This window comes from Topomyia yanbarensis, chromosome 3 (assembly GCF_030247195.1).
Source record: "Topomyia yanbarensis strain Yona2022 chromosome 3, ASM3024719v1, whole genome shotgun sequence".
NCBI lineage: Eukaryota > Metazoa > Arthropoda > Insecta > Diptera > Culicidae > Topomyia > Topomyia yanbarensis.
This window is the reverse complement of record NC_080672.1, coordinates 357,327,972-357,342,128: the sequence shown is the minus strand read 5'-3', so window position 1 is coordinate 357,342,128 and position 14,157 is coordinate 357,327,972. Positions and strand designations below refer to the sequence as shown.

The following is a 14,157-nucleotide window of genomic DNA, read 5'->3' as shown; positions in this document are numbered from 1 at the left end:
CTAGCAAGAGCAGATGGCATCAGTTATCTTCTATTAAGGGGATTTTGATTCAGTTTCTATCAATATTCTTTCTGAAACAGCATGGTCTCTCACCGACTCAAAACAACATTTTTCTAAACTTGTCTGAAAACACATGCAATTTCCGTGCATTTTCCGTCGTCATCGTAAACTGTTCCTGGCAGCACTGCTTCATCGGAATCCAAATAAACTAATTGCAATAACTACAGTTCTTGAGCTGATCCTTTTAACTGTTAATGCTCGAATGAAAGGCAATAGTCACATTTATTAGCCTTGCTTGTTTTTGCGAGCAAATATTGCCTCAATCAAAAGTTATAACTGTTAAAAAACATTGTTGTCCACAAACAACATGGACATGAATGGGTTAAATCCTTCATCTTTAGTATTCGAGTTCAATTTTTACTTTTGTCGTGTATATTTAACTAGTTTTATTTATTAATAACACAAATCTAATCAGCCTGTGAGGTTTCTTTTTTCATGTTTCCAAATTCGGTCAAATTCAGTACAGCGAATAAACTGCACTTGAACTTAAGTTATTTTGTTTCGAGAGCTGATATTTTATTTTTCAATTATTCCCTCTTGTATATCAAACTGTCTTCCTAGTTTTAAAATAGCTGTAAAATTGTTTTTTTTTCGTTTCAAGATAAAAAATAATTTCAAATAGTAATTTCCCTTAATTCATGAAATTTAAAATTCGAAACATAAAAATTGACACTGTCAAGCTAACGCAAACGTGCCGTTTCAAATAAGGGTTTCGAAAATAACTGGCGAAAAGTAATAGCTCAATAAAACTAAACTATAGGTACAACTTCAAAAATGTTATAAATTAGTTGGACCAATTGAAATAAAGTAATACCATAATGGTTTACAAATCAACAAATTCGTATAACAAGAATCGAACATTTTCTGGCTTTAATAAAAAAATAAATATATCGGACGAAGAATCGAAGAATATTACTGCATAGCTTTGGGTTTGGTTTTTGAAAGTAACAAATGACAATGATATCAGCATCGAAAAAAGACAGGTTTCAATTGATGATTCGAGAGAGAAAAAACTACTCTAGTGATTGAAATTACACAGATCTTTCATACTCACCAAAACGGTAGGAAGAATACAGTAACTCCGTTGGAATTCTATCATCTAGGTCCACGTTACTGATTCCAAGCGGGTCTAGTTTGGCAATGTTATGACCTCGGATCTGTGACGATTCATTTTGGAAAATATTGGACGAGTAATGTTTACATTGTATAACGGGGATTTGACGCATCCGACGTACGGAGTTTAGTATTAGTAACATTAATTGTAAATATGATTCAACAAGTAGTCGTGATCCAGTTTGTATTGTATCGTCACAGCAACGAAATAGAAATTGGAGAAGAAATACAATATTTATTTTCAATGCATGAAATAATTTGGTTAGATTAAATCGCTTGTACACGAGACAGCTGCAGGGCTAGGTCAGTGGGTGGGAAACTAAAAAGACTGCCAACTCTAATAGATAGGTAACAACACACAAATTAGACACAACACAACACTAAGAGACTATACGACCCCATAAACACCAGTGCTCCATTGCCATGTACTGCAAACTTGTCATTGTCGCATAATTATTTCTCTATCCACATGAGCTTAGGTCTATGTTACACACCACATCACACTGTTACAACTCACAGCAAAAAGCACACCCCGTAGTTTATATATTATGGTTTACTATTATTTCGTCTACTTTTTATAAATATGTACACGCCAAGGTCGTCCGAATCTCAATTTTGCATCAAATTACACAAAGAATATTTGGAATAAAACAATTACCGAATTGCATGTAAGTACGAGTGACTTTTTCGTTTGCCCGTAGGTTATGTTCCGGGTCCCTCTGGATGTCGGAATTGAGAATACCCAGCGGATCAATGTCCGCTACCAGATGGCCTCGAGACTGTTGGATGAAGGCGTTGATTGAGTGATTTGATGTGTTGTATTATGGGTATAACTTAATCATGTTTAGGAGTTTTAGCTAAATACCTATTAAAGGCAAAACTTTTCAAAATTTGATTTAGAAACTCTTTTGAGTTCTTTTCTAGCCAAAGTAATTCCGCACCTAATATCTAGACAAATATTTTTAACGAAAACTAGCACGGACTAGTTCAACAAGATAATTAAAACAACAGACTCGTCATCCCCGAGTGCCGACATGAAGGACCGCTAATCGCATGGTGCTATAATTAGTGTAAAGGTGATAACTAACTTGATTGTGTTTAAAAATACTTGAGTCGCGAATGATTTAGAACTATTCTATTGGTTACACTATAAGGTAGTGAAACTTGTGTATGTTTAGTAAACTCCCGATAAATAACTATTTTTCATGCAGTACGCACTAAACATTTAACTTGGACATAATCCAGGCAATGACAAACAATAGTGAATCTGGGAAAACCCAACAGCGTGTTCTTTTTGGGAAACTGTGTCGAAGACGGAACCCTAACCCTAACACAACGTAATTAAAAGTGGAAAACACTACTGTGAAAAAAGTATATATTGGGGATAAGCATTCAGTTACTATAGGACGGGTGGGGTCTGTTCAAACACGATACTTTACCTGGTAACTTCGGATGATGGCTTGTACGGCCAGATGATCATCAATAAGTTTGTCGTCAATCCGACCGCCGACGGCGCCAGCAGGACCTGCCAGGGCTGGTAAGGAACTTCCAAGGTATTGAGACGCAGGAACGTGATTTCTGGGAACGGACACCAATGACGGTGGGGCTTCGTACGAGTTGTTACGGAAGTATGCATCCCAGGACTATAACGGAAAACGAAAGATTAGATTTTTTTTGGAAGTTGTGGTTTGAAGGACAAATTGAATATTTTATCTGTAATCACTTAAAAAAGAACAAGCTTGTAAATGATTTTATTGTTTTCGATTAATGTCCGTCCCGCGAGACAAATATTGTAAAACCGACTGAAGTGTTGACTAGTTGCCAAGTAAGCATAGAGTTTGTCTCAAAGAGTGTAATGTTGTGTCCTCTTATGCGTCTAATCCTAAAAAAACTACTGCTTAAAAAGCACTAATCAGCTAGGTTGATAATTTGTCCAGTAACTATTTCGCATAATTAGAATGTTGATACTTGATGAAATTTACTGAATGTATTTACACCTACTGAACTATCTGTTACTGTTTACTGTTTCTACACTGCTCTAGTGTTGGCGGCGCTAAGTTGCAGCGGATCCGTCGGCTGAGGTGGCCGCCGACCCGCCGTCGGAAGCGGTAGCCCCTCGCAAGCAAATCTGTGATCTACTTGTTTGCCCAGATTACTCAAACAGAAGTTTGGACAGAACCAAATCGTCAGTCGAACAAAGTGAGGTTAACTGTGTCAGTAAAAATCTAATATTATCCAAACCAAAACTGAGACCATACTAATTTCACGGGATTAGAAAATCAGAGATACACGTCATTAAGATAGTGTTTCCTAATACAAATCACGAGTTTAACCGTTAATGTAATGAGCAAACATCCCCTTTAGCTTATCACAACTTACCACATGCACCGAACCGGGATCCCTAAGCCAGGCGCTGTACATATCGTCGATGTAGTTGGACGTAGAGCCATTAAGGAAAGGTTCCGCCGCTGCAGAATTATATAGTTTCACAGAGGACGCCGCAACTAGTTCTCCGGTTAGCTGAAATAGTACAGTAAATTTACTATTGTCCATAACTTCACAAAGTTGATTCACGGATTTTAAACCGCTCACCTTCGACGACGGAAGCCGAATTAGCCATGAACCGAAATTTTGCTGCCCAACAGGATGACTGATGAGCTGAAGAGCTGTTCTCGCGCGATGCATTTTGTTGCCTGGTCCGGGTCCGAAACGATAACTGCCAATTCACACAATTTAGAAGTCGAATTCTGTTCGCTGTCCTCTGGCACTGGGTCTAAAATAGAAAAGGACTTGTGAGTTGCCCATACGTTCAAATGTAGATATGATCAATGTTTAGACCGATTGCTTTGATTGCAGTTTACCAATGTAAACAAAAACAATTTATTATAATCATATTAATATTATGGAAGCTCAGTTTGCAGTTCATTATCAACTGTCGCCGACAGCTTGGGCATGTTTGTAAATAATGTAAAATTAGCGAGATGTAGACTGTTGTAGTATACTACAGTCTGTATCTGTATAGTGCACGCGTGCGCCTTTTGCATTGTGAATTTATGATAGCAATCATGACTGTAAAGAATGTAGTAGTTGGAAAATGGAAAGAAACAACAAATTAAACTTATTTATTGAGATACATCAACCATTCCAGTAGTAGTCGCAGTATCACTATGAACTGCGAGAAGTTGCCGTAGGATATGCCAATTTTTGTAAGATATCTCTAATTTGACCAATTTGTATATTGTTCAATTTGAGGCCAAGCTACAAGTTATTGCGTTCCATTCTTGCAATAAACAACACTTCAGCAATCGATAATATTGCGACTTATCCGGTTACAACCGCATTTGACTACCGCAAAGAGCAAATGAATGGCATCGCTATTTTGAGATGGTCGGTTTTTTGCGGTTCTGTCAATAATACTAGAGAAACGACAATAAGTCAAAAGTATGAATGGAGTAGAAAGACATTGGAATCCCGCATATGGTGACATTTAACAAGTCGTGAACTGAGTTAATGCCAGTCCACACTAGTCGACTGGTTTAGAACCAATCAGCTAATTTTTGAATAACCGTAAAAAGCAAACATAATTTTGCTTTTCAAAATAATATTCTGCGTTGCTGGTCTTGCTGTTGATAAACACGACAAGAAGTTTTATTTTTAAATCATTCAACCGAGTAGATAAAATGGTGTATAGGATGTTCGTCAAACAGTAGCAAAAAGGAGACGACTCGAAGATCGCTCGACGTCATAGCGCGTGATTGAAAGGTAGATATGTTTTGGTGGGTTACTGGCGTCATGATTCAAAGTGAAAACAAGTCATTCTTCGTTCAGCGCAATTAATATTGGAGTTTGTACCGAGGTAATTTTTACTAAAATTATATACGAAAAAACCTATTTAAGCTAAAAAGCCAATTTTAGCCCTATTGAAGGGTGTCGCACTATTTCGTCAAAAACGCGACCTATAATCGATGGAATGCGTATCAATTTGCTCAGCTTATTTGCTTCGTTCTAATGCACTAATATAATAATGAAAATGGCCTAACAATGGTGAAATACTTCTTTTGGTGCGCAACGAAAACTCGAATCGAACTCACCAATTATCACACCGCCATTTGAGCCAATGCTGCGAACAGAAATCGCAGACGTTGCTCTAACACTTCATATGGGGATGATAAATGAAATATGGTGGAAATAAGCTCACTATGTACCATATATTTGCAATATGATGTAATGTCTCTTTCACATAAAATATTTGCTAAACAAAATGTATATTTCGAGGTAACTGGAGATAATACAACTACAACCGGTTGTGTTTCAACATCCAGAATAAAACTTCCCGAAGTAGTATTTTCAGAAAATCAAATAAAGTAAATAAATGAAGTTCCATATAAAATTATTAAAATTTTAAACACATACATCTAATGTTTTGGAGAAAGGGAATCTCATAGAATGCACTTAGCTACATAACAGGACTTCTTAACCTTCTTAACGCGCAAATGGCCCACTGAACGAGCATCCGCTGGTGCGCTAAGACGATTTCGCTAGGTTTTCAGAGCAGCGTGCACTCAGTGCACTAGCGCGACTTCCGGAAGGTTAAATAAACACAAAATAAGTTTGGGTACTGAAAAAACACGACTTTTGAAACACCCGGATCAGAAACTTTTAAAATTGAAGAACCCAAATGTCTAGAGTATTGAAAATGATTTACTTGACCATATGTGGCTGGGGCTAGGTGCAGAACTAAAATTTGGAATTCGATCCGCGTCCCAAAAAATGGCTTAATTTTAAATGACTGTAGCGCTATTAGTTGTTGACATTTAAATACCAATCGATTCAGAAAAGTTTAATTTGAAAATTGGTATTACAGAAATATTGCAAAAAAGTAAGAAAACAGCAAGTTTTTGCTTACGTTTTATTAATTGTTGATGGATTTTCATGATTCGAGCACCTACCGATTCAGACAATTGCCAGTAAAAAATTGTTATCATATTTTATTAGCGTGCTATTAAAAAATTCTTAAATCAGCAAAAAATAGGAAAAAGATAACATCAGCAAAAATAGGAAAAACAAGACTTTCCCTAACACAGACCTCATTTCGACACTCATAAGTGTCCTACATATTTTGTCGCTTAATATAAAGAGAATGTTTCTGATCTACTTCATTGCCCAGCCTAGTCTGTTGGCAGAACAAGTAAGATTATCGCTGCTGCTGCTGGTGGTAGTAGTGTTACATCTCTCATTTGACATGAGTAAGGGAAGGGGAGCGTTTGTCTATATGTACTGGAAGAATTTTGTTGTTCGCAGTTCAAAGCGACAATGACACAACGGAAGAGATGATACATTGCTGGTTCATACCGTGTGTACGAGTCGTGCTGGCAAGGTTCGAATCGTTTCATAAGATTCTCGACCCTAAACACAAGACATAGTTATTAGCAAATCCGTCCTTATTAGGATGAATACATAATGGAAAAAGAATTGAATTAGAAAAAAACTTCTATTAACTTGATTTACATTTGCGCTTCTAAAGGCGCGATTTCAGTGGCTTCTTTTGTTTGATTTTAATCTATCGGCATCTTGAATAGCGTTTTTTTGACAACGCCGTTTTTTTTGGCGGACACGATAACTCAAAATCTATTCAAAGGACTGACTTGATTTCTTATGAAACTGCGTCTACCTTACCCACCGTACTGAACCCAAATTTCTTTATTTAATATCGAAAGAAAATCATTCCTGAAAGAGTAGATTTGTGTAGACTGTTACATGATTTTTTTTTTCAAATGTTTTCAAGTATGCTTATTAATAAAAAATAATAAGCTGCTATCATCGATTCGATGGTTTTCACGACGCCACCAGCGTTACGGTTTGGTATACATAAACTGGTGCCGAAAAGTGTCAATCAAGGTTATCTGATGTGATGTGTTCATGATATCACATCATTAGCATTAGAATCTTCGTCTGTGATGTGGTATTTAAATGTTTTTTCGTTCGGAGAGCGTGAAGTCCTCGAAACGACCTCCTCAAATCCCTTAGTGGGTAAAAAGGACACGTTTTGATCAATTCGGGTCGGGTTCGGGCTTCGGAACCAAAACCTGAGCCCGATCATCTCTATTGGACATCACGTAATAATTCAATAGTTGCTTAAAAACACTGAAGTCAGTACAGTGAAGACCCGCCCCCAATTTTATCTAACCCCAATTTTTTTTTTCTCTGTTTATTTGACACGGCTCAACGCGTTAGCATAACTGAGCCGGACATCTTTTAATATTTTACAATATGTAAAAATAACGAGTTAAACATTATTTATTTTTTACTCGTGCCATCTTGTTGACGCAGCTTGCTGCTGCGTGTTGAGATTCGTTTCCTTGGCGGTGAAAAGTTGTTCGCCGAATCTTGAGTCATTTGGTCTGCCTTCTTTCTCGTTGTCGTACTCGTCCATATCCTCATCTGTGCTATTCGCATGCTGTTCACGATCGGTTGTTCTGATTTGTGCTTTAATCGTATGGGTCGCTATTGTGTGTCCGTTCTCTTCTGATTTCGCTTCATTGTTGTTGTTGCTGGTTGTTGGCTTAGAGACATTAAACGCGATCGTTGTAGAATTCATGTTTGTTGCTTCTTGATCCGGAGAAGCTGGTTTTGCAGCTGTTAGTGGTTTAGCGTAAGATGGTTGTGAGCTGATTTCAGTTGGATTTGAGTTTTCCTTAACAGTTTCTACGCAAGGTTTTCCGAGGTGGAGCTTCTTCGTGCAGAACTGGCACGTAGGAATTTGCCCTGGGTACGTGACTAGTGATGTCTGTTGAATGAGAGCATCGTCCCTTCCTAACACTGTGAAGCTTAAGTAAGAGGGAATTGGCTTGGTCACACGCATTCTCACCATACGAACACCGTTAGGGATGCCCGGGAAAAAAATCCTCCATGTATCATGTGTTACGGAGTCTACTTCTCCGTATTATTGCAAGCATTTTTTAATCGCGCCGTCAGGGGTACGCGTAACCAAATCATGGACCCGAGCTTCTACAGCGCCGTTCTCGATGTATACGGGAATGCTATATTTAACATTGCCGCATTCGGCGGTGTGCTGCATGTTGTTTCGCGAGGCGAATGACTCAGCTTGGTTAATGTTGTTGAACGAAATCAGCACGCAATGTTTGATATGATGCATTTGTAGGGTTTTCACTTCAGCCAGATTGAGTTCCATCTGCACTTTTAATAACTGTTCCACTTCCCGAATGGCTGGTCTTACGGGGCATTTTGAAAAATCAACAGCAACACAGTTCGGCCGCATCTGTGTTGCTTTTTGCTGGGCACCGTCACTCATCACTAAATCGCACAGTAGGTATAGGCTATTGTTGTATGGACTGCTTGTGTGATAGGCACCGATTGATTTTTAGGTAGAATTGACTGTTTCACTTGCGCGCGACGATTTTTTGCTTCTGCTCAGGGCGAGATATGAAGACAAACTGCCCCCCCCCCCCAATTTTATCTACCCCCGATTTTATCTACCCCCGATTTTATCAGATTTTGACCCGATTTCATCAGCTTCATGTGAAATAGGGCATTGCAATTTTTTTTTAATTCTCGAATGCCCCCCCTCTCATATTGTGACAAATGTCAAAGTAAGGTCAGATGCCAAATTTCACATCATTTGGACAATTTTAGACCCCCGCCCACTTTGCTTGAATTTTTTTGAAATTTGTTCTATGGGAAAATATGGAGGAAAAATACATTAAATGCTATAACTTTTTAAGTAGCAATCAGAAAATTACAACTTATGCCTCTTTCTAGGAAAATACGGGAAAGTGGGGTACTGGGTCATTTTGGCCCCAAAATCCCTTATTTTTAATGATTTTTCTGCTCCGTGATGCAAATCATACATATATTGTAGTTTTTCTAATGTGAAAAAGTCTCAAAAATCGATCGGAGCCTTTTTGACCTTTGGCCGAATACGAGAAGTAGGGGTTATATGGCCTTTTGTCATTCATATTAAACTTCATCATTTTCTCGTGAATATATCTCTATTATTCTTCACTCAATTTTCATAAACTATACCTTGTTGAACGTGGAAAATCCTTAGGATTATAACAAAAATAGATTCGTTACCGGTAAAATTCAGGAACATCAAATTATCTTACATATAGTGTCGATTTCACATTTTTATCAGAAAATCGCACATATTAACTCCATTTAACGACAAAATTCTTATTTAATTTACTACTTTTAGTGTAAAATATGCTTAGGGATCACATGAGAAAAGTTTCATTCCTGGGAAAATAGGGGAAGTTGAGGTATTAGGACAAATAATGAAAAAATGAGATTTGTAGAGTAAATATCAAAAAGTTTGATGTTTCTGATTTTTTTTGTTTTATTCCTCAGAATTTTACACGTTCAACAAGTTACATTTTATGAAAATTGATTGAAGAATCATAGAGATATATGCATGAGAAAATGATAAAATTTAATATGAATGACAAAAAGCCCTATAACCTCAACTTCTCGTATTCGGACCCCAACTTCTCGTATTCGGACTAAAGGGTTCCGATCGATTTCTGAGATTTTTTAACATCGATTTCTGAGATTTTCCTAAAAATAAAAACATCTCCATTCAAATACTAAGATTATTTCCTTTCCAAAGAGGTATAAAAATTGTAAATTTATGATTGCTACTGCAAAAGTTATAGCATTTAATGTATTTTTCCTCCATATTTTACAATAGCACCAATTTCAAAAAATTTCAAACGATGTGGGCGAGGTCTAAAAATGTCCAAATGATATGAAATTTGGCATCTGACCTTACTTTGATATTTGTCACAATATGAGAGCGGGGGCCTTTGAGAATTCAAAAAAAAATTTTTTTGCAATGCCCAAAGTTGGTAGTTTGATGGGCCCCAGCAGACGAACCAAGTTGAATTCGAGTAAATCCTTTCTTGAGTATAGTTCTTAGAGATCCGAAATATGCAAAAAAAATAGTCAGACCCCCTTAAGGGAAATTTAGCCAGTCCAGATGAAATAAAGAAACGCGAATCGAAATTAAAATTCAGGATTCAGTGCGATTTCTCCAATTTATGTGGGTTTTTCATAAGCAATCGCAACTTGTCCAGTTTGTGCGTTTTTGAATTTCCAAAGGATTGCGATTATTTTATCACCTGGAATCTTTTCATTTCATGTAAGATAAGTTTGACATCTAACGGTTGAACTGACAAGTGCATATTTTCTACTGTTTCCGCTGTGTTTGTACCTCGTTCCTCTCGCCAACCAAAAAGTCACCGAGCTGTTCAAATTGTTTGAAAGATTAATAACTGTGTGTATACATAAAGTTATCAATACAGTGAAGACCCGATTTTATCACCCCTGATTTTGTCTACCCCCGAAATTGATAGCTGGTAGTTTGATAGGGGCTCTAGCACACGAACCATGTTGTATTCGAGTTAAACCTTTTCTTATCTTCGACATCCGAAATATGCAAAAATAAAAATCTCGTTCTTTTTTAATTTTGCGCTGTCCCTTTAAGAAAATTTAAACTAAAAACACGGGTAACCATTAATTCCGTCGCTGGTTCAGACAGAAAACATCCCCATATACATGTCCCAGCTGGCATTATTGTTTGCTGTTACAATTTAAATGTGTTTTAGGTAATGCTTGAAAAAACTAAAAAATTAATGCAACAGAGGAACTACAAATATTACATACTTAATTTCCTCCATAAAATTAAATCATGTTTAGAAAAATGAATTATATTCCAGAATTCGTCGCATCGAAAAATCGTCAACAATTCCCCGAAAAACTAATTTTCTAATGCCTGTTATAATATCCGCAGTTGATAGATCGAACTACTGTGAAAGATAGTTTGTTTAGTATTCCCCATATCAAAAATGCTAATAACAAAATCAACAAATCCCAATAAATGCTAACCTCAAAAACTTTGGCATCTGTTCTTTGAATCTATTCGGAATCATAAATAACATTTGTCGTACTCTTTGTAAAATAATGTACGTAAATTATTCGCTCGAATTTACCATATCGCATCGACATTATTTCAATAGTGTAAAAAAAATGATAGCGTACAAGAGCAGTGCTGAAGCGTACTATTCAGAATCTAAAAATAGCTCCGCTTTCCAACTCTGAAAAGATATTATATAGCAATTCATTGTCCCGTTATATAGGCAGCTGTGTTTGTGAATAAAACTGAATGAAAACAAAGTGTATAGCACGCACAAGGAAAACAAACAACCCTTAGGCTTCGGCAAAGTTCAATGTGTGCGTTCTGGAAACGTCACCTGTACCTATATCGTATTGTCATTGACGGATGCGTGGAATATTATGCTAATATTATACATCCATCGAAACAAGCGTCGCTGTTTCAGGCAGCAGCCATCCCCATCAAACTCAGAACACCCAGATTCAAAGTGCTATAACCACAATAACAGTCATCCGCCATGTACAGTCGTAATTCGCTGGTTGGTCACTCTTTAACTGGGCCGCTTTTTACTTAGACCTCCGCTAGTTGGACCATTGTCCAACTAAAAAGCATCTGAACGCCAAAATCTTATGTCAAATTTACTTTGACAATCTATCAATCTTCTGTCTTCTTTAGAGAATTTTTGACATTTGTCGGTCGGTCCAACTAGCGAATCAAAACTGTTAGTTGGACAGTTAGTTCAATGCAGTTTTGTTATCCCTTAGGACGTCTTCCCGCGCAAATGTCTGAAAAAATAGTTTTTTTTTATATTGGGAAATTTGCATCTATAAGATGAGTTTATGTACTCAAAATATCTATCCACAAATTTGGCTTCATTCGTCTAGGAGCCATCAAATGCATCGTCGCGATATTGAATTGAAGTTGTATCAGCTTTGCAACAATAATTAAACATATTTTCATGTGATTCATTTCGCCATGTTGTTTGATTATTTTTAGTTTTCACCTTAAACTTTACAAATCGTCCTTATTTCAGATATGTCGTCATTCCTGGATAATTCATATAAAAACCCAAACAACATCGACCCTAATTCCGAAATCAAATCTATTACTAGTTTATAGTTTCGCTAAACCTGAAGTTGCCATCGTGGATTTATAAAATAGCGTAGAACATCCATCGTTAGCAACCACTTATTAAAACCATTCCGAAAATAACCATATTGATTGAGTTATAGAGAAACTCAGACCTGTGACACCTACTCGTGAAAACGATTCCGAAAATACCCATATTTTTAAGGTGCGAGCCAAAAGGAGTTATCGAGAACGAGCTTTTTCATTTTACTAAAAATCTTCCTAAGTCTTTTGCATTCAAAAAGTTTTTTAAATATTTTCTAGGCTCTTTGCATTCAAAGAACTTAAAATATTTTTGCAAAAACCGCGTAAATTGCGAAGAGCGCAAAAAAATTCATTTTTTAAGTGTTTTGCATTCAAAAATTTTTTTTACGAGAAACCGCATGATTTGGAAAATTCGCGTAGAAAAAATTCCATATTAATTGGAAAATTCTCGTAAAACACTTCGCAAAAACATGTCAAAAGCTGACCTTTCAAAACCAACATTGGAAAATTGTTGGAAAACACATAATCAACGAGATTTTGTTTAACAATGAACGCATATATGATGACATTTTCGTAGATAATTGCAACAGTAAAGTGACAGCGAGATTAAAGATCTATGAATAATAAAAATTTAGATGATGTTTATTTGAATAAAAGTACTTCATGAGCATATGAAATCTAAAAATCTCCAGACAACTGAAAATGGTCGTTAGATACCAAATCTGCCAAGGCAATAGATATTGGCCACAACTGCAATAAAGTTAATAGAAAGATATTACAATATTAAATACCGCATTGAGACGCGTCAAATAACGAATCAAACAAAACTATCTAACGATTAATTAAATCTCAAATAAAAAGACAACAAACTTATTTTTAATAAAAAATATAACAAATTTCTGAAATATTCCCAATATCTCATGCAAATTGTTCCTGAATACTTGCACAGCTAGTACCGCCCTTCCATACGAGAGTTGAAATCGTGTCTAAAATAAATTGTACACATCTCGGTGAAACAGCTGGCTAGATCGCAATGAGACATGCCAATCCAACAGTTATAAATAAACCAACTTTCAAACACCCTAACCGGTGTAAATTTAATTCTACGAGGCGACGCGAATGGTGACCGAGGAGAACGCCGACGACGTTAGGAGTCATTACCCACTCGATAAGGCCTTGACATTGAAACTAACAGATACGTTTGTATCTGAGTAGGACTAATTGAAACGGTTTCTACGGAAGCTGCCAGTGGTGCAACACTGTACAGACTAGGAAGGTTACCGCTACTGCTGACGTTAGCGTTTTTTTGTGAAAATTATTAGAATATTGGTAAGGACTGTTGATATAATTTTTATCTTTTATATTATCAATAAACAACAAGTGGTGAAACCTCTATTAAGAAACACAACAATAAGTAACAATCCAGTTATAACCAGTTCCGCGGGTTCGTTGATAGAGAGTCACAAACAGGATTTGACTCACAACGAAGCGCGTGGTGTTTGAACATCCATTCAACACAGGTACGCTAATAAGCCGCGTTTTTAATCACGTTCCACCGAAACATCGCAAAAAGTATTCACATGACACTGCCATTTCATCACAGTCCTTATCGCCTCAGAATCAATAATCCAAATACTGGATCATTGGTTCATAGCACCTACCGGTGCTGTTGGTGAATTTCCAACAGAAGCACCGTAAGCCCGGTTCCAGAATTGGGGATTTTTGTGTGTCGCGCAGTAGTGCCACTCTTTTGAGATAATAAATACTTTAGTAGTGCTTATTTGACACCTTATTTTACTTTTCTTCGTGTTGATAAGAGAAGATAAAAAAAAATCGTGCGCACTGGAATCTGCACTTGATAACACGGGCATATCTCGTAGACTGTTCACGAGGTACGTTTTATCTATACACCAAGTCTAACTGTGACGTCTGTTCTACACATTGCCTACCTGCATTGACAT

General features: G+C 36.8%; 1 protein-coding gene across 4 annotated transcripts in view; it reads right to left on the bottom strand.

Moving 5' to 3' along the window:
• The window catches only part of LOC131692259 (2-oxoglutarate dehydrogenase complex component E1), a 39,029-nt gene that overhangs the window by 23,097 nt on the left and 1,775 nt on the right, over positions 1-14,157 (bottom strand). For 3 of the 4 annotated variants that reach the window (XM_058979215.1, XM_058979216.1, XM_058979218.1), the window contains exons 2-5: positions 3,766-3,946; positions 3,553-3,693; positions 2,613-2,816; positions 1,115-1,217 (exon numbers count right to left, since the gene is read on the bottom strand). In XM_058979215.1, the coding sequence (XP_058835198.1) occupies positions 1,115-1,217; positions 2,613-2,816; positions 3,553-3,693; positions 3,766-3,858 (541 nt within the window). In that variant the 5' untranslated portion in view covers positions 3,859-3,946. Of the gene's footprint in view, positions 1-1,114; positions 1,218-1,831; positions 1,953-2,612; positions 2,817-3,552; positions 3,694-3,765; positions 3,947-14,157 lie in introns of all 4 variants that reach the window. The other variant, XM_058979217.1, reaches the window with a different exon arrangement.